At 38.7% G+C, this 23,623-nt stretch overlaps 1 protein-coding gene across 6 annotated transcripts in view; it reads right to left on the reverse strand.

The window, feature by feature from the left end:
* The window catches only part of TBCK (TBC1 domain containing kinase), a 106,857-nt gene that overhangs the window by 62,590 nt on the left and 20,644 nt on the right, over positions 1-23,623 (reverse strand). For 5 of the 6 annotated variants that reach the window (XM_071555963.1, XM_071555962.1, XM_071555964.1 and 2 more), the window contains 11 exons: positions 14,608-14,722; positions 13,075-13,148; positions 11,847-11,988; positions 11,294-11,354; positions 9,993-10,054; positions 9,211-9,272; positions 8,532-8,680; positions 8,229-8,252; positions 7,467-7,605; positions 5,940-6,039; positions 52-101 (listed from right to left, as the gene is read on the reverse strand). In XM_071555963.1, the coding sequence (XP_071412064.1) occupies positions 52-101; positions 5,940-6,039; positions 7,467-7,605; positions 8,229-8,252; positions 8,532-8,680; positions 9,211-9,272; positions 9,993-10,054; positions 11,294-11,354; positions 11,847-11,988; positions 13,075-13,148; positions 14,608-14,722 (978 nt within the window). The remainder of the gene's footprint in view (positions 1-51; positions 102-5,939; positions 6,040-7,466; positions 7,606-8,228; positions 8,253-8,531; positions 8,681-9,210; positions 9,273-9,992; positions 10,055-11,293; positions 11,355-11,846; positions 11,989-13,074; positions 13,149-14,607; positions 14,723-23,623) is intronic. The other variant, XM_071555966.1, reaches the window with a different exon arrangement.

The raw sequence follows: 23,623 nt of genomic DNA on the forward strand, positions 1-23,623 counted from the left end.
TAACTCAAAATTCAATCCCTTGTAGATGTACAAATTTATATACACACTTACTCATCTTCAAGCAGGGGATAAAATGCTTCTCCACCAACATCTTTCAGTCTCTGAAATGAAGAAGAAAAATAATTCATTATCAAAATGCTTCTCAGAATTCAAGTGGAAATCTTAGTGGAATACAACAACTATTAATTAGTAATTCATTTGCCAAATTAGTAGTTTGCCTTGAGAGCTAAGAATTAGCTCAGTTGTCCAACAGCAAAGAAGAATACAGCTTTTAATATTAAAAACTTATGCTAAGACAGGCTTTTCGAGTTGGGCTCCTGTCTGAAGATAACTCATTCATAAACCTATTCCACACACAAAAAAATGGCTTCTAATGACCAAGGATTAATAGACTAATAGTATTACAGAGTTCCTTTTCTTTTCCTCATTTTTCTTCATGGAATTCCTACCCAAGTAGCTGCAAAGCAACTGCATAACTTGGTTTTATGTTTCTAATCAGTTCAAGAGTCACACAAACTTTTAGGAAATACAGACACTCTCAGGAAAGGTGACAGACAAATGTGCTTGGATTTTTCAGTGGAGCATCACGATTAATGTTTAATACCACGCTCCATGCAGTGCTCTGTTTTGCAGTTCCATACTTAACTTGAAGGCATACTGCATAGCCTCTCCCTCCTGGGGCTGATGGATCAGTTCATTCAGTACTGCTCCTCTTTTGATTATAAGCATCATGCTCTGCTCTATAAAAGGTGTTTGAAGAATTGCATAGGTTCAAAAATTTATTTTAACTAATAGTGCAAGGTTCAGGCTTCCATCTTCCTCAAAATGCAACTTCAGTATGTATTTATTTCCTGCTGTATTTATGGAAATAGATAACAATATCCAGAATTACAGAATTAAAGTTGTTAAAAAGCCTTAAAAAGCTGCCCTTTTGTAAGAACAATAGGAGCTGCAGTGTGTATTAAGTTTAAAATACTTGTTTTATATTGTTAAATTCTCTCCTGCCATGCAAACCCCACTGACCAAGCAAAGAAGGTATCCCACTCTTTAGTCTGTCTTCATGCATTTGTGTGTAGTGCAAAGTTTTACTTAAGAAATACATTTGCACAGTATTTGACACATTGCCCCCAAAATTAAGGCGGCAGAAAACAAGACTTCCAGGGTCACCTTCCTATAATCATTTGGAAAGGTTTGGGTTTTTTTAATGCTGTGACAGAATTACATTTGCCACTGCAGCATAAATTCCTAAATAATTTGCAATAAACATGTGCAAAGACATGTGAACAATAAAACATTTCAGTAATATATGAAGTAAATCTTGTAACTCATCATTACACCAAGCAAAGTCAAGAGTTATCATATGGTGACTTTTTCATTGAAGATGGAAGAAAACCGCATGACAGCACCTCTACAAAATGCTTTGAAGAGATCTTTTGAACTAGCTGTTTCATAGTTATATATTCTGAAGTTTAGCAATTAACTACTGGAAACTTGGTATTCAACTTGGAGTACAAAACTTTTAAAGAGCTGAAACTGAAGGGAGTTGATCTTTCCTTTGGATAACATGAGCCAGCAATTAAAGCACACAGGAAGACACTCGTATCCAATTAGTTTAGCAATTGTACAGAATATCAGGTCTTCATCTTCATGGCCAGGCTTCGCAAACGAAGATTTGAGAAGGGCACTACCCACGCTTGCTGCAAGCGTGCTGGTGGCTAAAAAGGCCGATACGGGATAGGCAGGTCCGGTCACAAAAAGCACAGCGAAACGTCTCCTCAGGTGACATTGGCAAGGAACGGTTCTTTCTGCGTTGTCTTTTCTCCTCAAGACTGACTCTCTGTGCATTCTCAAAGGAAGCAGCAGCGTCATGAATGGTGTGTCTCCATGAATCCCGATTGGAGGCCAGAGTGGACCAGTGGTGGCAGTCAACATGGCCAAGGCTGAGGTGTTGTTTCAGGGAGTCCTTGTATCTCTTCTTTGGGGCTCCTCTCTTGCGGCAGCCGGTGGCGAGGTCACCATAGAGCACAATCTTCGGAAGGCGGTGATCCTCCATCCTGGAGACGTGCCCTGTCCAGTGCAGCTGCGTTCTCATCAGCATGGCCTCGATACTGGTGACCCCTGCCTGTTCAAGAACAGACACATTGGTCACGTAATCAGACCAGTGGATGTTTAGGATTGAACGGAGGCAGCGCTGATGGAAGCGTTCGAGAAGCTGCAGGTGGCGGTAGATGACCCAGGATTCAGACCCATATAAAAGAGTAGACAGTACAATGGCTCTGTAGACACTAATCTTTGTACTTTTCTTCAGGTGTTTATTGGACCAGACTTTTTTATGGAGTTTTCCGAAGGCTCTGTATGCCTTTGCCAGCCTGTTGTCTATCTCTTTGTCAATCTTACTGTCTGAGGAAATGATACTTCCCAGATAGGTGAACTGCTGGACTGACTTAAGCTCTGAATTGCCTATGGTGATGTGAGGATGATGGAAGACTTCTTGAGGTGCAGGTTGGTAGAGAACTTCCGTCTTCTTCAGGCTGACTTCCAGCCCAAAAGGCTCAGCAGCCTTTGCAAAGCAGGATGTTAAGTGCTGCAGAGCTGCTTCTGTGTGAGCAACGAGGGCGGCATCATCAGCAAAAAGCAGCTCACGGACAAGGTGATTCAGGGTCTTGGTGTGGGCCTTCAGTCGCCTTAGGTTGAAGAGGCTTCCATCAGTACAATATCAGATGTAGATGCCATTTTCTTCATTGAGGTCTGCTGTGGCTCTTTGGAGCATCATGCTGAAGAAGACTGTGAATAGAGTTGGTGCAAGAACGCAACCTTGCTTCACACCATTGGTTATTGGAAAGGGCTCAGAGAGTGCATCGCCATATCTGACTTGTCCATGCTGATCCTCATGTAGCAGGATGATCATTTTGAGGAACTTGGGGGGACATCCCAAACGTTCCAAGATCTGCCACAGGCCTTTTCTGCTGACAGTGTCGAAAGCTTTGGTGAGGTCAACGAAGGTTACATAGAGATCTTTTTTCTGTTCCCTATACCTCTCTTGCAGTTGTCTGAGAACAAACACCATGTCTGTGCTGCTCCTATTGGCTCTGAAACCACACTGGCTTTCAGGTAGAAGATCTTCTGCAATAGTGGGTACTAATCTGTTCAGAAGTATTCTTGCAAGGATTTTACCAGCAATGGAGAGCAAAGTAATACCTCGGTAATTTGAGCAGTCTGATTTTTCTCCTTTCTTCTTGTACAGGGTGATGATGGCTGCATCATGAAGATCTGGTGGTAGTTTCCCTTGTTCCCAGCAACACACAACAAGCTCGTGGAATTTGGCATGGAGTGCTTGACCTCCATGCTTCCAGATTTCAGGTGGAATTCCATCAACCCCAGCTGCCTTGCCAGTTTTCACCTCTTGTATGGCCTTGAGTATCTCTCCCATAGTAGGGGCTGCATCCAATTCATGTTTCACCGGTTGTTGTGTAATGTGCTGAATTGCTGAGCCTTGGACTACACGGTTGGCACTGAAGAGAGTCTGAAAGTGCTCAGACCATCGGTTCAGGATGTAGGTTTTATCTGTTAGAAGCAGTTGACCATCTGCACTGAGTAGGGGGCTTTGAACCTGGTGTGTGGGTCCGTACACTGCTTTCAGGGCCTCAGAATCCTCTTTGGTCACCCAAATCTGCGCATAGTTGTGACTTTTCTGCTAGGTCGAGCCACCATTTGTTCTGGATGTCTCGAAGTTTCTCTTGGAGCTTACTGCACGCAAAACGAAAGGCGGCTTTTTTAATATGCCAAGATGGCTGAGCAAGGTGTGCTTGGTGAGCAGTTCTCTTCTTCTTCAGCAATTCCTGGATCTCTTGATTGTTCTCATCAAACCAGTCTTTGTTTTTCTTGGAGGAGAACCCTAGGGACTCTTCAGAGGACTGCAGGATGCAACTTTTAATATGTTGCCAAAGCGCTTCAGGAAAGGGATCTATGGGATTATCTTTAAGTCTAGTTTGAAGGTTTACCTGAAAGCTGTCTCTCACTGTGGCTGTTTGAAGATTGCTGACTTGGAGCCTCCTCCTTGGAATGCCGCCTCTCTTAGGTTTGGGCTTGAAGTGGAGGTTAAGTTTGCAGCGCACAAGGCAGTGGTCTGTTTGACAATCTGCACTTGGCATCACTCGAGTATGATGGACATCACTGACATTTCTCTGTTGTACTAAGATATAGTCAATGAGATGCCAGTGCTTGGATCGAGGATGCATCCAGGTTGTCTTCAGGCTGTCTTTCTGTTGACAGACAGTGTTGGTGATGGTGAGCTGCCATTCTGCACAAAACTCTAGCAGGAGGCGTCCGTTGTCGTTGCAGTTTCCAACGCCATGCTTGCCCAGGACTCCTTTCCAGGCTTCAGAATTCTTACCTACTCTGGCGTTGAAGTCACCAAGGATTATGATCTTATCATCTGCAGGAACATTTTGGGTGAGGCAGCGCAGGTCTGTGTAGAATTTGTCTTTTTCCGCTGGGTCAGCTTGGAGAGTTGGGGCATATACGCTAAAAAGAACAACATGTTGCTTGTTGTGTAGAGGGAGGCGTAAGGACATAATGCGATCGGAATGACCTGTCGGCAGATTTTCAAGTTTGGAGGCAATGGAGTTTTTAATCATGAAGCCAACGCCTGAAATGTGTCTTTCGGTTTTGGGTTTGCCTGACCAGTAGGGTGTGTAGCCAGCACCATGTTCTTTAAGGCTGCCTTCCTCATGAAGACGAACTTCACTGAGAGCAGCAATGTCAATGTTGAGCCGTGACAGTTCGTGGGCAATCAGAGCAGAACGACGCTCAGGACGTCCACTATCCCCAGTATCAAGCATGGTTCTGATGTTCCAACATGCGAGTGTTAGTTTGAGCACACCTTTGCAGGCAGGTGTATGCCTTTGAAATCTCTTTGTTTTTGTTTGACCGCATGGAAGATGCCGGTTGGCCGCGGTTATCCAACCGGGTGTGGAGATGAGCTTTGTCTAGGCCACTTTGCTAGGCCCCTCTCCGTGTGGAGCAAGCAGTGCTGTCCCTAGAAAAGGCTGCTTCGTCATTCAGGATGCTGCCGCAAGAGACTGTCATCTCCGGGGTCAAGTCTCTAATGACCCTTATCCTGAACCGCCTGCATGCAGGGTTGGGTCTGCGGCTTCCAGCTGCTTCCTATCACCTGCCGTTTTTGACCCTCACCTGTCGCTACAGGGCTTTGCAATGTGGGTGAACCCTTCAAGCCTGCGCAATGGATTTTTTAGGTGAGGCACAGCGTGCACAGAACTGGCCCCACCCTTTACTCCTAAGGTTCATCTGCCACGGCCTAGCGAGCTTGGACGGTGACAGCGAATACCTCAGGACACAGGTTTGGTTAAAGTATCCTTCTCTTAGATGGATGGCCTTACAGGGCTAAACGAGCTCCATCTGCCCGGGTTTGGGGTTGGAGTTGTCCTTCTCCTAGGATGGTTGCCAGACGGCTAGCGAGCCCATCCTGCCCATGGACACACTTTGTCTGACCCTTCAGCTGAGACCTGTCTGGCATGGGAGCCCCTACCGGTGGCACAAACCACCTCCAGCATAGCTCTCAACCTCATGAGTGCATGCAAGCTTCTCCCCCGCGACAAGGGGGTGTCCCCGGAGAAGAGAATATCAGGTACTACAGAACTATTTGCTCTATGCTAGAACAAAGAAGGTTAAAAAAAAAAAAAAAAGGGAGTGACACAGGAAAGGGATGGAGGGGCAGAAGATAAATCAAATCTAGTAAGCTTTTGCAGACAAATTTATTAACAATAGTCAGAATCTGACTTGGACAATAAGAAGTGTTCTCTTGGAATTGGCGACACTTCCGTTTGCAGAAACAGCAGCAGGAGCTGCTGTTATATATCCCTTTAAACAAATGTTTCTGCAGTGAGGTTGGAAGAACAAGTGCACAATATTAGGCTTACGTTTTGGAGCTGGCACAGAGACAAAGTCACAGTTGTGTCATCTAGGAGAGAACTTCTATCTCGTCCTTGCCCAAAGCTCTCACCATCTTCTAATAAAAAGCTTCAAAAAGGAGAAGAAAAATCAGGTCATTTTATAACACAGGACTTAAGCTAGGAAAAAAAATTTCTTACATCAAGGAGTTTCCTCTTTAAAACAAAGTATTAGCCTTAGAAGTATGTTGTATTGACTCTGCATGTCAGGAAACCTGCTATCAAGGGAATGTACAATCACCTTAAATTATTCAGACAGCTTTTGTCGTAAAAAGGCACATTTCAGTTTTTCTATAACTTTGGTTTGCATACTTCCTTTTATTTCTTGATCTGGCACCGACCAGGACTGCCATTTAATGTGAAAAGCAAAAATAAAATATTATTATCATATGAAAGCCATTGTCCATCGTGACAAAAAAAAAAAAGCAAAAGTCTGACCCAGACCTTTTCTGTTGCAGTCTATCTAAAGATACAAGTGAATCCAAGACAGAGTATATACAAGTTTTCTATTTCATGATATTTTTAAAGCAGACCACATAAAATTGATTTTCAGAAACTAAACTAGAACTATCAGTATCACTTAGAGGATGCAGTTAGATTGCATTTCTTTGAAATTAACACCTGATCTTCAAGATAGACAGTATGATGAAAAATGTTTGTCCCTCATAATTCAAAAGCAATTCATTCACCTATGGGCAAAGAAATAGGCAATTCCTCAAAATCTCACACTAATTTTGACATCAGAATATCACTTAAAACTTAGCTTCATCTTTTCCTTTTTTTGTTTTAAAACAAAAAAGCATTTTGGCTATACACATACTTCATGTCTAAACCCCCAAATAGTAAATTCATATATATATATGCACACACTTATGCTTACTAAGATCAGATAGTAAAACATGAATCTACTACATAAAATGACAATATGTAGCAGTAAGATAAAAGTAGTAATGACTGACATGCTGTTACAGATTTATAAGTCATAAAACTAAGCATTTTTTTGAAAAGTAATCAGCTGACCTGCTGAATTTACTGGGTTGACTATTCAGCTCTGCATCTCTGGGAAAGAGAATTCAGAATGTGGGAATTTGCTGCCCAACTAAGTAAATTAAATTACAATTACAAATATGCCTTTGAAGCACAGTTAGACATTATTAATACAACTTAATGCCATTGGAAAGTGTGCAATATTTAGGGACTTCCAGTTCAGTATTTTGCACTTCCCTTCAAAAAACAAGAGGCAGATCAGGCAGGTGACAAATATAAAGCATTCACATAATACCTTAATTTGGGTAAGAGGGGAAGTGGCAATTTTCTTCTGTTAACAGAACGCCATTTTCAATACTTTGCACACATACAGGTCTTGAAACTAAATACATTCTCTCAAAGTCACTAGGCTTTCTCCATCCATCCATCCATCCATCCATCCATCCATCCATCCATCCATCCATCCATCCATCCATCCATCCTCTCCTCGAAGTTCACTCCCATCCTTACTTGGGAAGGGTGCAGACAGGCGGCTTTGATCGAATGATCTCCTTGTTGACAAGTTCTTTCTCCAAGTCTCCTCCAGCCAAACACCAGAGATAATAAACCTCTTCAATTGATCTTTCTGCTAGGTAATCACTATCTTCATCTGTTGGGAGAAACAAAATAAAAATATATTAGAACTTATGAGGTAGTTTGTATTTCTTCTTACTACTCTAAATACATTACATTGAAAAAAAATTATTCTAGAAAAGTAATCTTCCCTTTGTTAGTGCTCTTTATGAAATTAAGGAAAAAATCAGGAAAAAACCAAATACTTCTACAGTTTGCCTTGAACCTCTCAGAAAAATACATTGAAGTATGGACTTTTGCTTTCTGAGTGTTTTTAACCAAAACAAACCATTGTTTTGTACACAACACAGCACTAAGGTAAAATAAGAAACAAGTGATTCATACTGAATAGTTATAATCTCTCTTCTCTTCCCTTCACATATCACATTCATTCTAATAAGCTATAAAATACTTGTCTCCAAAAACTGTCAAATGAGATTTTCTAAACATCTCCAAGTTCATTAAAAAAGTTAATGAGGACTCAAGAATACTTTCAACATACTGTAGTTCAAAACTTGAAGGTACATTCTTTTAGCTTAGAAGGTGACCTCTTTCACAAGGATTTTGTTTTCCAACAGTTTCAAAAATCACCTGATGTTATGATCCAGCAGAATCCAGTTACCAATTCACAACAGAATTTAGTGGAAAAAAACCCCCTACCTTGTATATGCACATGTCCAAATTCTAAAGGCAAAAGATAATATGTTATTGCAACCTGGAATTGACTACTAATGTTAAACATTTATTTTCTAAGGTTGAAGCATAAAATTAAGATGTCTTCCTTTGACTTGCACACATCCCTCAAAACATGTTTGCCTATATCTGTTAATTAATCAACTTCCTACATTAATGTAGTATTGCAACATTTAATAGTTTCTTGGAATAAACTGTTGGAGAGAAAATGCAGTAACATTTTATTTTCCTTCCCCCTCCAATGACATTTATCCCACAACCTGCTTTTACCTTTACATAACTGACTTATGTCTTCAGGAAGCGTTAAATTAGCACACCTTGGAGAAGAGGAGAACAGACCAGCAGGTTTGTGGAAGGGAGGATACAGTGAGGATACCTCACTAAACAAACTGTCATGCAGCAATTCCTCTGGAGTTGGCCTTGAATTAAGAAAAATAGAATAAAATACTTAGAGCAAAATGTTTTCAAAAATGTTTTATTTCAGTGAGAAATATCGTCAGTAACAAATATTATCATGCTTTTTTAAATTATATTTGGATTGCAAAAACTTTAATAGCAAAAACGTCTACCAGTATTTTTCAATTCATGAAGCACAAACAGACTGCGTGGTTTGTCACAGCCCAAACTCAGATCCTACCTTCATTTATTGTAAATAGTAACTAGTTTATTAATTGCCCTTCAGTTGCTCAAAGCAGGGAATGGACTCAGTAAAAGCTGTGAACTTAGAACTATAAACGCCTGAGTAGTTTTCCCTTGAAATTCTCAATCTCAAGGTTTGCTCACTTGGTTTCTGTGTCCTCCTCCTAATTCTTTCCCTTTAAACACTGAAAAGCAACAAGACCAAGAATAGCCCAAATGCCAATATTCCAAAAAAAAAAGGCTCTGCAACAGCTCTTCTAACTTCATAGCAACCCACGTAGTTTATTAGGCCCTTGGCCCGAATACTTGCCTCTTAGAAGGCTGGAATGTAAGGCATTTCTTCAGTAGAGCTACGATATTTTCAGAAAGGTCCTGAAAAGAAAAATATGGAAGAGGTCTGTTTATTTGGATCTTAACTCAGCAAGCCACTTGGCTCACGCTTAGCTTTTAACACAGGCTATTCCAGTGAGGGCAATAAAATTTCACACCTACACACATGAGGTTAGCTGTGCAAGAATGAAATCTCTGGGGAAGTAATTCTCTCACCTCCCAATCCTACACTGGATTTGGGGGAAAAGCATCTGAAAAATTTGCAGTGTATGCAGCTTTAGACTTTTATGTTTTTAGGTATTCTGTACCCAACTTGCAACAATGCAGTACCTGGGGACTTTCTTCTGCTAATAGTCAGAACCCTTTCACATAATGTCTCAAAATATACAGACGCTAAAATTTAGTGATTATTTTTGTGGGTGAAGAGAAATTGAACTCTATAAATCTACATAATCAAAATGCATTAAGTGGAAACTAAATTTCTGGAAGAAAAATACTACTTTAAAGAAAATTTGTAACTTATTTAAACTACCTAGGGAGCACTAATATTTACTGAGATTGACAGTAATTTTACGAAAGAATATTACCAGTACTGGCTATTAAAAGGATCTTAGATATGTAGTTTAGACTTCAAAATTTTTCGTCATATTGCAAAACAATAAGTGACCAAATAGGTTAAAAAATAAATAAGTGAAATATTATTCAGCAATAATAAAATATTCTACACAAGACAGCATGAAAGAGTAAACTTGTTTCACAAACCTTAATAATATCAAGGCATCCATGTTCTTCAGCCAATACAGTTACAATATCATCTACACAGCCTTTGAAAAACAAACAATTAAAAGTTGAAAGATTACGAAAAAGGTGATACCAATTAAACAGGATACCAGATAAACCTCCACTCCAATAAAAAACACTAGATACTGGCTTTTTATTAACATTGCCATACCACTTGAAAGTGAACTACCAGAATCAGAAATGAAAACTATCACCTTTGCAAACAGAAAACTGAAGCCTAAGGAAAGTTAAGTAGCACATCTAAGCTAACAGTGAAAATCTTTTTGCAGGCTTATTAGCTACCAGACTGGTAGTCTCTGCCAAATAAATTAAAATAGTCTTTCCACCTATAAATGGGAAAAAAATCCCTTAAAGTTACCTGCATATAGAATCATGAAGTAGTTTTTCATTTTGGTGCTACTTGCAGATAATACCAGCAGTATTTTAGAACCTGTTTTCATCACATTATTGAGTAAATAATTCCCAAGTCAGGAATGAACGTTTTGCAGTGGATAAAGGCTATCCACAACTTGTTAAAAATCTCCAAAACAGTCAGAATTTTAGCACCTAAGCACTAATTGATGAATGAAAACGATGTTTCTCCTGACAGTAATTAACTTCAACAGTATTACTCTTTGCTCTGGACAGTAATAACTTACTGTTAAAGCTTCAAGTCATGAATTCATGCCCATCCCCTCCCATGGTTTATTAAAAAAAAAACCACAAGAAATCTAAAACACACACAAAGAGTCCCAATTACAGACTTATTTACATTAAGTGTAAATATCACATCTACAGTAATGTTTTATAGTTTTCAGGTCAAGCCAGAAACATGCCTGGACCCAGTAAAACACTTCTCAGCTCTCTTTCTATTTCTGTCTTCCTATTTGAGTCCTGCTTCTTTGCAGCTACTACATCAGCACTGCTAGTGCAGGGACAGTTTTCAATAGCATTATGCAAGTCCCAGGTCTTTTCTGAGCCCTTTTGCAACACAAACCAACAAATAACCATGAAAATGACCACCATTCCAGAGCATGTTTTTTCTAATAGTTTGCCCTTATTGTAACATACTTACAGCTCTTCCAAAGTTATTTTTCCTTGCACCCACCTCTGTACTTTAGCTAGAAAAGCAACCATGTTTCACATGGCTATTTAATTCTGGAGATGAATGATGACAAAGGTAAAGTGCTTTAGGTTTGAGCATCACAAGCTGATTAGTCTGTAAAACTCTAAATCGTAGAACTGTTTGGAAATTCGAAAAAAAATCATTTTGTGCTACTTACCTAACATAAGTATAAATTTCAATCTTTCAGCTATCTCCAAACTCTGAAATAATTTTCTCCCCTAAACAAATAACAGTCAAATCAACAGTTGAATACTACTACCTGAAAATATTTACATAACATTGTATCTCGTCTATATACAAAGACAGTAAAATACGCTTCTACAGGTGAATTTTGGATATATAAAAAGCATCTGCAAGAACAGAAAATATTATTTACCCCAAATCCAGCAGAAATAGTTTCATACCATTATAAAGAAAAAATACATCACTGATAATGTCTCTTAATTGGAACAGCTTTGCAGTCACGCCCTTGTGGTTCCACAAGCAGCTCTCCTTCATGATTATCACATATAGTCACACCAAGCGCCCTACACACCAATATGCATCCTACTCCTAGAACAACCAACACTGTTCACGTAGGAATGCCAACGTATTCTGATATTTGTGCTTGAGTGATGGGCAAAGTGTCATTAACCCCATACTCAACAGCAATCAAGCCAACGAAACTATTCCCCAAGAGTTAAAATCAAGAGAATTATCCTCTTACATACCATGCAAAGCTCAAATAATATTATACCAAGAGACCACAGATCTGATTTAGGGCCGGAAGGCAGAGGCTTCTCACACTGAATATGATCATTGGGTTTGACTATTCCCTGTGCAATTACTTCAGGTGCCAGATACGATGGGTACCTAGAAAGATGCAGAAACATTAAGTAATATCCTGTTTGTTCAAGAAGTGTGACTTTCCATTGCATAATAAGAATAATTTTGCATTCTGAGAAACTTGAATTCATAGCAAAGCAGACTGTTCAACTTTTTTCAGTCAAAATCTACACTTTGCAGCAAAGTTTCACTCCAATTGCAAAATACACAGTGTTTACTACATAAAAGGTCAAATTTCAATCACCAGCTCAGTCTTTTTGTGAGAGAAAGTAGCAGCTTTCAAACTAGTATGTCTACATATCTCAGAGAAAACGCACATTGAGTTTCAGCATTAGTATATTAAATGAGTGTATTTTAGACACATATCTGGGAATGGTGACAGTATTCTTCTTCATCAATAGCATCCCCATCAAATAACTTGAATTTGCAAAAAAAGTAACAAAAGGTGTTGAGGACATGTTCTACCTGCTGCTAGATAATTTCAAAATAGTACTATCACTTTTTTCTGTCAAGAATTCATTACAATACTTAAAAAAATCAAAATTGTATTTTGAAAGGAAACATCACTGCTTTTTTTGGCCATTTATTGAAGAATCAGCTCAGTATTTCAATTGCAAACAACCTGACACCTTAAAAAAACAAAGGGTGGCAAAAAACCCCCTGCAACAACACATGCCATTTTGACCAGATGGCAGGACCACTTGAAAATAAATCACAAAAGGGTAACAAGACAAGAAGCCTCCACTCATATGCAACAGTGAAGCACTGATTGTGCATTTTCCTAAATTTGAAATTAGGAATCCAAGTCACAGGGAACTACTAGCATTTAAGGCAAATCTAAGCAACAAGGACTACCATCAAATAGTTACAGTAAGATGGTTGCACGGTACCCATTCTCTGTCTTTCATCCATTTCACCTTGTCAGATGACAACCTCTTAAGTGACATTATCAGAAGTTTCTATGTAAAGGGTGTATGCACCAGATATACACTAAACCAACAAACTATAACCTGTGCATACAGCACATTTTTAAAGATGATTGCTCAAAACACAAATATATTTCCTGAAAAAATACAACTCTGATGTATTTTTGTTGTGTAGCTACATCCTTACCCTATGGGAAAATCAACATCAACACCTTGAGCAGTCATATGGTAGAGTCCAAATTTAGCCAACTTCACATGTCCCTGAAAATGAAAAAATAAATCATGAAGAGCGGCAGAATCTGACATTGTAAGAATCTGCATGTTAGTTAAAAAAAAATTAAAATTAATTTCGAGTTGCATTAGCTGTCAGATGACAAATACTTATAAAAAGACATTCTCTTATGTTTCTGTATTATGTATTATGCAGAAGTTCATGCAAGTTACAAAGGTGCTTATTTCTAAAGCTTTTACTTTTTAAGAGTATTAACTAGTTACTTTGTAACACACAAGAATACCAGACCATTCTAAGTTACAGTACACCTTCATTAAAAGGGCTTAAATACTCTACTGAACAGTTTTCCTGTTTGTAAACTGTTCAAAATCCTGTTTGACTCCAAGAACTCCCTAAACATAACCACTAGTCCCTCACCTCTTCCACTGACCCAGCCTTCCAGTTCTTCCATCAACTCATTACTATCTTGCTCTCCCTAACTCTATCAACATCTATTTCAAAAACACAGTTTTTTTCAACTGCTTGCTTTTATTTGTGGAAACAGAAAGTTAATACCAAACCAACAAAAAATAGGCATAGCAGTTAAACTGAGGTCTTATACTTGCTGGATTTTGAATTACACTGAGCCTGCAGATGGTCCAACAGAGAAGGCTATTCAAAGGGCAGGGGAGAGTTTAGAAGTGTATGGTCTCACAGCCCTCTTTTGTTCTTTTATTGATTTCAGGAATACCTTAAAATCCTACAGTACTTCTGCATGTTAGAGCATTATTATGATTTTCATTTGTTTACAAGCATATAAAAAAGTATGTGTTCCTTATTTCCTCTGTCCTCTCTTTCTTCCTTCCAAGGGGAGGATCTAAGCTGAGACAGAAGGGGAAGGACAGAGAGGTTATGCAGACAGGCTAAGCTCTTAAGCCATCAGTTCAAATGAAGTGACTGCTCTGAGTACAGCAGGGCTATAAATTTCCCTCAACTCTTACAAGCAGATCCTGAATTCCACACTGACAACTCCACAGTCTGTGGTAACAGAACTGAGAGATGCTTAAATTTGAATAATTTAACATGAACAAAGAAATATGTTGCCATCTTAAAAGTCAAGTACCACAGCACCATGAAACACAGGGAATACTATTAACAGCCAATTAGCCATAAGATGTATTTTCCTATTCAAACAGCCAGGAATGTCTTGTAACTAATTACAATGATGACAAGCAGACTTAGATTACCACTTTCAGAGGAAAAGGGAGAAAGAAATGTGGTTTGACATAAAGGAAAATGTGAAAATTGAAAAATAAGTTCTGAAATATATTTTAAATTTCAGCAATGGGGGGAAACTGTAGTTTAAAACAAATAAACAATACAAACACCTTTCCAGACACCTATTTTTTCCCCTCACTGTAGAAATGTGACTGCACAGTCTCCATGTATTATATAGCAAGATACTTGTTAGCAGCAAACCAAATAATTGATTTATTCCTGTAGCTGTACCTTTCGATCCAAAAGAATATTGCAAGGTGAGAGCGCTCGGTGGACCATTCCATGTTTATTCATATATTGCAACCCTTGCAGAACCTCATATGCTATGCATAAGATCCTTGAAGAACTGGAAAAAAAAACAACCAACAACAGGTTATAGTTAATGCTGTGCTTTTTAATCTGTGAAAAGTAGTTTTTCACAGTATTTCAAACACATTTGAGAATTACAGAACAGTTTCAGGGATCAGCACTGAATACGGTAGGATATGTTCAGTGCCATACACAACTTCTCAAAATCCCACAACTAGTTTGGGTTTTTTATCCTGAACTGATCCTTAAGAACAGTAGAAAATGATGACAAAGCATAAAATATTCTCTGTGATAGAAACTCTGTTGGAATATCTTCCCTAATGAGGGTAAAAAAATCTCAACCCTCCTTTTATTTGTTCTTCTTAAGTCTGCTACTGATATTCACAGACAAGTTCAGCTGAATAGGCGCTTCTGAAATTCATGTGTTAACTGGAGCTTATTTAGAAGACAGAGGCCTGGCCAAATCACACCTATAGCTTTCAGTCATCTCAAAATCTTAAACAAGAAACAAAAGAAAGGAAACAAAATTTCATTTTCAGCACATATTGTTTTACAACATTGGAAGTATCAACTTTACCATCTCTGGAAAGAAAAACTGAAGTTTACCATCCAAAATATTTTGACATAACTGTGTATTTTGGCAAAAGTTATAATTTACTGTAAGAACTGATAACCTTAAGAGGAGATTCTGTGAACAAGTGATCAGAAATCTGTACAGAAACCACCAATAACAGCCTTCCAAAGTGCAACCAAAATAAGAACAAATGGCACAGATCTCATATCACCCAGAAAGATTTCATTTAACTTTTTACTCTCCTCATTTTACTCACCCCCCTCAGATATTTCAAGTCTGTTTGCCAATTTTTTCTCTGAAGGCACTGGTTTACAAAATATTCAAAAAGCAAAGCATGTCTGCTTACAAAGGCCTAGCTTCACATCCCATTTGTTTTATTCTATTGTTAATGAATACCATATAATACTGTTCTGGAGGATGTCATCACCTTCTCTTGCTTATTAAAAATTTATGCAACAGCAAAATGAGGAAGAACATTACAGACTGATGAGAATGACAAGACAACTAGCTGACTAAGCACCAAAATTAATTTCTTTATACACCTTCATTAGCTGCTATTCATACCTGATGGAATGACAAAACTTTGTCCCAAGAGAAAATACTTAAATTTTGACAAAAACCACACTTCCAACAAGTTCTGACTAGTGCACACAGGAATACTGAAGAGCCACAACTAAGTTACCCTGCATGAAGCTGCTCTCTAGATAATTTTTTTCTTAGGAGAGCTCTGTATCAATTTATACTAGTTGTGAATATAAACTTCTAAGCTAAATTTTGGGCACAAAGAGAATCTATTCCAACATATGTCCACACTGCTGTGTCTTAGATCATAGCATTTGAAAGTGATTCTTGAGGTTTTAGCAATTTTACCAAAACCTCATGGCTAATAAGCACAAAAACAAAATACCCCACAACTATCTTGCTCCTCCTTCACTAGTACTTCTTCTTTCCCACACCTCCCACCTCCAAGTTAAATACTACACCACAACATCAGACACCATTAGCTGTGAAGTTTTTTCTCCTAGTCCTTCTTGGGCAGAGCTATAACTGTGGTAAAAAAAATGGACCTTACAAGTTTTCATTTTCCTTGTGTAATTTTTTGCCTGGAATTTAAATATTAGTGATAATAGCAAACAGAGTCTCCCCTCTCATATCTGGACAGCTTGGCAAAATGAGACATGAAAAATAAAGGATAAGATTATTCATGTTTCCAGTAAGGAAACAATTGCATATGAACAATTATCATTAAGTATTTTGGGCTAGAAAGTTTCTTCGTATTAAAACATACAAGTAAAAATAGTGCATTAAAAAATTTAAAGTAAATACAAAGAGTAATTTTGTGGCAGTTTCCCTGAGGAGTGCAGTGCGCTCTGCTGGCGCCAGGGGGCCTCTGCCACCCATTTATTCTCCAAGTCCTCTTGCAATTCATACAAAAACAGAACCCGAAAAAACACGTGAAAATATTGCTTTGTGATTCTTTGCTCTTGAAGATAAACCCTTCACCGCCATTACAAAGATCTGAAACACATGAATGCTAATTATTTTTCACTGCACATAATTGTCAGTGCTGTTACACTCTTGATGCCACCCTGCTGGGCAGAAGCATCAGCCAAGTAGCTCACCCTTGTCCTTGAGCACCCACACCACCTCCCCAGGAGAGAGGGACCTCTGCATAAAAAGCTCTTCATAGTGCTGTTGCACGTTATGTTGTCCTTATTTACTGGGGAAAGCACACTGTGTGGTTATAATCCATGAGATTTGCATTTAATTGCAAAGGGCCTGACAACTAATTGCTGTAATAAGCACAAGAGATCTCTCTCCTTCAAACTCTGCACGGCCAAGTGCTGCAAATGTTCCCAGCCTTGCTGGAGGGGAGTACCAAGCCTATCCCCTTGCTTCAGTGGATCTCAGCACTCTCCCAGTTTCTACAGCCACTGTCAACACCACAAGCCTTGCAACAACGTTCTGCAAGTGCAGAAGGTGCACCCATGAAGCTGCTTTCAGCCTTCAGCTTAAGTTGGCCTTTAAAAAAACCCCACAAAACATACATAGAAAAAGAAAACACAGTAGGACACATAAAATCCAATGTTGGGGGTGTTTCAGCAGATTCAGAAACTCTTTTCCTGATTAACCGGAAGCCTATTTCTTGATAGAATGGCTACTGTTGAACTATGATAGACCTAGAGCAGTGGTTTAGCTCTTTGGGCCTCTGGAACTGCAGAGGTTTGAGCACCTTCCTTTAACAGGAGCTGGGGGGCAACCTACAGCAAAAGCACTAGAAACAACAGAGGAGAAGAGGTGGCCAAATGCAAGCATGGCAGGTTTGACACCAACCATGCTACAGCACTAACCTAACAGGAGCCACAATGACAGCTGCGTTGTTCAAAGTACCCTCTTCATCTCAGCAGTGGATGATCATGGTTGCAACTTTACATTATGGTGAAGGAAATCATTCTGCTGCTCAAAGAAATACAGTAGGAGGCAGTAAGTGAAAACATGAAACTGTGGGATGGACTGAAATTTCCTACCTCTCCTATCAAGACTTGGTTTAAGGTTATATTCCTCTTCACCAAGAAGAGCAAGAGAAGAAACAGGAGGTTCTCTGCAAAAGGAACACTTCACAGACAGAAGACACGGCATGATCTTGCTACAACTACCAGCATATGTTCAAGGAGCCAGCTTCATTTTAATCCTCAGTCTGGATACCAAAAAATCTACTCAGCTGTAGCCTACTCAGCTAGGCTTTTGAAAAGGGGTTCTCTTCAAATGAGAGGATTGTGCACTGATACAAAAATCAAACTGCTTGGATTTAATAATTTCCTATGTTTTTTCTGATTTGGAAAAGAAGAAACATCATCAGGAAAAAGGGCCATTTTGTGATCCTTCATACTACAAATCAAGAACTAAAAAAATAGAAGGATTAAAACCAGTACCAGGTTTGGGGCTATAACTTGAATGCATAAACCCATAGAAAAGGAAGCACAAAGGGTAACTGAATTCATCCCTCAGAAATTCATCCCATAAGTATGAAGAGGGAAGAGAAAATCTCTACAAGTTGATATGAGCAAGTTCAGCCAACAGCACAAATCCCAGCATGTTTAAGAGTGGCATACGCATAGCATTTGTGGGTGGAGAGAGAAGTCAACATAAAAACCCTCAAAAATGAGGATTGTTTTACTACCTCCAGGATTTGTCAAGCCAAAAACTATACCAGACAAATGACTAATTTCCACACTGTAATAGTACACAGGTGGCTGCACTGTGCCTCCACAAAATCCATCAACTTTTCCACTTAGCAGTCAGCCTGATCTGCAGTCTGTTGATTTCTTACTGTTAAGGACACAAAGCCCTTTTCTGGAAGTTTACTTCAGGAATAATAAACCTAACCAGTCAGGAAACAGATGGTTCAGCAGAGTTTCAATCTCCTGTGGTTCTGCAAACCCACTGATGAACTAATTTGATTGCTTAGGACACTGTTGCCACTTCTTGGATTGAGATGGTGTGGGGCAAGGGGAGAAGGAAAGAAGCGCACCTGCTACATTCTTTCATCTGACTGAGAACAATTTCTGGGCCAGAGTGAAAGGGAAGAGTACTAGAAGAAGTTGGCATACCAAAAGTCTTACCTTTGTCAAAAGCATCAGATATATAATAGAGAAAGCAGGAAAGAGTGATTTGTCAGGAACTAAGTAAAGACAAGGAGCCCTGAAGTTAATTAGGGGATTGGAGAACTAAGAGTGAACATAGTCACCCAGTAATGATGGAGCAGTACCTCAGAAAAAATATCCATGGAGAACTACCCATGCTACAGGTCAACAAACACCAGATCAAACAAAAAAGGCTAGAAACACATTTACAAGTAAAAAACTTTATGACAGAAAGGTAATATGCTGAATTCTTGCTAAAATAACCCCAACAATATTACCTATGTTTTATTCAGCTTGAGTGGCTATTTATCAAGTTATTATTTGTGATTAATGGGAATGATAATGCAGCTGCTTGTAGAAGCAGGACGCTGGACTCCCAGATAGGATGTTCTAAGAACAAACAACTTTCTGCAACTAATTATTTTCATTTTAGACAAAATTACTGGTCTTCAAACCGTACAGATGGTGACACTAGCTCAGACCAAAACCTTTTTGAGACCACTATCCTTTTCACAAAAAAAAAAAAAAAAAAAAGAGAGATAGGCAGATGCCTAGGAGAGAGAGAGAGAATACAGAGATACATAGCAAGCATATATGAAATGTTCCTTGGTATTTCCCTGGCTTCCAGTCTCTTTAATTGAAGCTTGCTTCTGTATTGAAAAAAAAAATGTTTTCCTCCTAAGCGTTATTTCTGATAACATCACCAACTAGTTCCTGTGGAAATTCACAGCCATCAAGTATTCTGTTGATAAAATCTCCTTGCTATTTTATTTCTGCTTAACTTCAAAGCAGGAAAAGCAATTTTGAAAAAATGCATTTGACAGCCAGAAGCAGAATAGTCCCTACATACACCACAGAATGCTGAAGGGAAAAATAAAAACTACTTGATGTATGACATCTTGAATACTTAAGAACAAGAGGACTGAAGATCATACAGTTTGAAATTGGTGATGAGTGGGGTCAGGATATCTGACCTATTAATCTGTTTGACTAATTGAATTCCAACATGAGAAAAGAAACAATGAAGAGATAGATTTTCAGCAGCCATGTCAGTATCATGGAAGCTACGAGTTCACACAAGTTTCTTTTCCTTCAATTTAAAAGAAAATCAATGCCAATCTGCACACAAATTCACTCTACTCATCATCTTTAAGAAAAGTGCTTTCATGCCATTAACTGGAAATACATCTTCTTTATCCTTTTTTGGTGCTGCAATAATAGTTTAACATGAGAGTAACTGGGTATCTCAGAAGATCTTTCTGCATCCTTACTGTCTCCAATCCTACCTGCTAGACTAAGCCATCTACCCTTTTGATGACTGTGGCCAAGGCAAATGTAGCTTAAAGTCAGAATCACATTCTGAGTTGGAAGGAACCCATAAGGATTATCAAGTCCAACTCTTTCTTAAAGTGAATGGCCCATACAGGGATAAAACCCATGACCATGCTCTAACCAACTGAGCTATTACGGTGTAGATAAATTAGAACATATTGATGTACCTGGACAGCAGAAAAGGAATAAAAACAATGGGCTGGAAGCAAAGTCGAGGCAGAAGCAAAATCTTGGGGAAAGGAGAAATATTTCTGGCTGTTACAAAAACATTTGTGGTATTTTTAAGTGGTTAGGAGCAGCTGTAAATTTCAGTTCTTTTGATGCTGTTGTATCAGTCAACAGAGAGTACCTAATCCATCTTGTAGAAGGAAGAAAGCTGTGTCTGGAAAATACTGACAGTGCAATCAGCACTTCATGGACCCTTTTCAATAACAGTGTTTCATCTAGTGAACAGAGACCCCACTGGAATTTGAAAACAACACAGGACTGGTATCAGAAAGAAAAGACTCATCATCTACTTAACTGTAGAGAGTCCTGTAATTTTTGTATGTACTAGAGATGTATATGGGGATTAGTATTAAGTCAGGCTTCCTCAATGCAGTGGCAACTCAAGGAAAGAGGAAATTGATAACAAAAACTGGAATCAGAACTGTTTGACTTCTCCCAGGAAAAGAAAGCAAGACTAAATGGGGTAAGATTATGCTGATGATACCATGTTTGAGTTTCTCTGTCCTTAGACTTAAAATTCATGGATTCATACAGAGAAGTGCATGCTTAGGAGCTAAGTTCTTTATCAACTCTGTGCATCTTGTTCTAACATTGTAATATTGCTATAAACAATTAAACTCTAGAGGAATTGAAACTCAGCAACCAGGAGTCTTAAGAAACTTATGGCACTGATACACAGAAGGAAAAACATGGGTTCCTCTTCCCAAGAGGATTGTCAGACAGGGTCTGCCCAGAGGAAGCACACCAGAGCAACACAAACCAGCAATGTCATCAATCATTACGCCAGAACTTGTGGAACTAACACACATTTGGAATTCAGGAAGGAGAGTCATCACAAAAAATTGTCTGTTCAAAGTGGAAGGGAACCAGGTTGTTAACAGATGTAATGTTTCTGAACTAATGAAAGTGACAATATTTCAATACAGGCAAAACTATAAAACAAAGAAAATGACATTTGCAGTTAGTTCCATTACCACCAACAATGTGGATAGACTGGTTAGGAGTGGTGTGGCCAAGTGGTTACAGCAATGGATAAAGGATAAAGTTCGGGTGTAATCCCAGCTGGGGCAATCACTATGCTGACCTCAAGAAAGCCATCTGACCTCCTTATGCCTCAATCAACCAGATGGAAACGGGATAAAAAGCAGAACTGGGTTGAAAACCAGATGTGCAGATAAATTGGGTCTTCCTGGGTAAATAAATTACAAAATACCCTATATAGAACATAAAGAGTTTGATGCAGGTGGGAATGGTTTATTTAGCACTTTATTATGTGTTTGATTAAAAAATGGCACAGGGGACTGAGATTGTCAACACTGCCAATTTACTTGGAAATGCACTCACATTATCAGAATCAAATGAACTGGAAGGGAATGCAACAAGCAGAGAGTAAGAAAAAAAAAGAATTGTATAGACAGAGTCTTCAGGAAGTCTCTAACTCATGCACAGAGTTATTTCACACAGGATATCTTCAACAAGTTCATATTGCTCATCTGAGGAAACTCAGAAAGTCCTTTCATTTCTTTTTTAAAGTTCTAAGCTGCAAGCATGACTTTAAAAGCAACACAGACGGTGTTATGTTTTTATGAAGGCCTCAACTTGTAACACATGATAAAAAAAGTCCATAAAATAACACATAAAGACACAGATGAAGAACAACTTCATATATGGAGTAGATTGAACACGTGGATTTTTATCAGACAGGTGATCTTTCAGATCATTATCACTCTAAATGATTTACGTGTATCTGCTCCTCATAAAACAAAAATTATCAAACACTGCGCATTGAATTCCTTTAAGACATCCAACATTCATCCCAAAAAGTGGAGGAGCAAACGAACAAAGTCCTTTTGAAAAGTAAGCATACCTTATAAAGCACCATTTTAATGAAACCTCTAGTGCTATCTGATTCAATGCACAGAATAGGAAAGACACATCCACATTTCCAGTTTTTGATCTTGTTCCTGATTAACCTCTGTGAAGCCTTATTTTGCATCTTAGCCTCAGCTGGCTCATAGGTAAAAGATATAATAGTGATACTTTCCATTGGCCCAAAAAGTGCAATGAAATAAACAAAATTTCCATCACTAAGGATTAGGTAAAGTAGCCCTCACTGAAAACCAGACTAGAGACTCTGCATTCTTATCACTTACTATACATTCTGATGTAAGTAACACAATAGAACTAGAGGCACAGGTGACAAGGAGAGAAGACCTAACGAGAGAAAAAACAAGACAATTGCCTCAAATTATACAATAAAGACCTCAACTTCAATAGCATTACATACATGTACCATACTTCACATTGCCAACATTTCATTGCAGGAAACAACACATCTCACATGCTCCTCTCCTTCTCCAAAAGGAACAAACTCAAAGTGTAGAAGTAGAATTAAGATCAGTTGAAGTCATATCTCAAAAAAAAATCTTCATTTTATTTTCTTTTGTATCCCACCTGAACAAAGGCATGTACCTCTAAAAGGGCTTGTGTTGTGATCAATATTTCAGCAAAGTCTATCTCAATCTGACAGACCTGGGAAACCAATCAGATAACATATAAAAAGGAGACAAGAATTAACACTAACTAGGATACTCTTTCTTTACAATAAAAGGCACTAAATCAGACCTTCAGTTGCTCGGGGGTGTTTTGTTAATGTAGTTCCAAACCAGGCATCAAATCCATGTATCTGAATGCACCAGCATCTTAATTTCTAGGCAAAGGGTATGTTAAGTTTTGCCTCTCTAAGAACAAAGGCCTCAACATTCCTCTATTACATGTTTGCTATGCAGTAAATGTTAAAAGTAGCAGTATTACCAGTGTATTAAATCACTAACCATTGAAGAAAAAGTGACTTCTAAAGATGTGTGATGAGTGGTCACGCAGAAGGCAGTGCCAATTTCCATACCTTTCTCATGTTAAAGATTTCTAAAAATAATTGCTGTTTGTATCGCAAAATGCCAACTGGCAACTATAGACCAAGCACCTCGCTCATACGCTAAAGACATCTAGGTTTATAACAAGTGTGCAAATGACTTTTGTAGCAAGCAAATCTGGTTTGCTTCCCTAATCCTACCCTGTAACAATCCCTACACACAATCTGTTCAGACTTAAACACCTAATATTACATGTTTAGATAGAAAATATATAGGACTGCAGAAGT

This window comes from Pithys albifrons, chromosome 5, assembly GCF_047495875.1.
Source record: "Pithys albifrons albifrons isolate INPA30051 chromosome 5, PitAlb_v1, whole genome shotgun sequence".
NCBI lineage: Eukaryota > Metazoa > Chordata > Aves > Passeriformes > Thamnophilidae > Pithys > Pithys albifrons.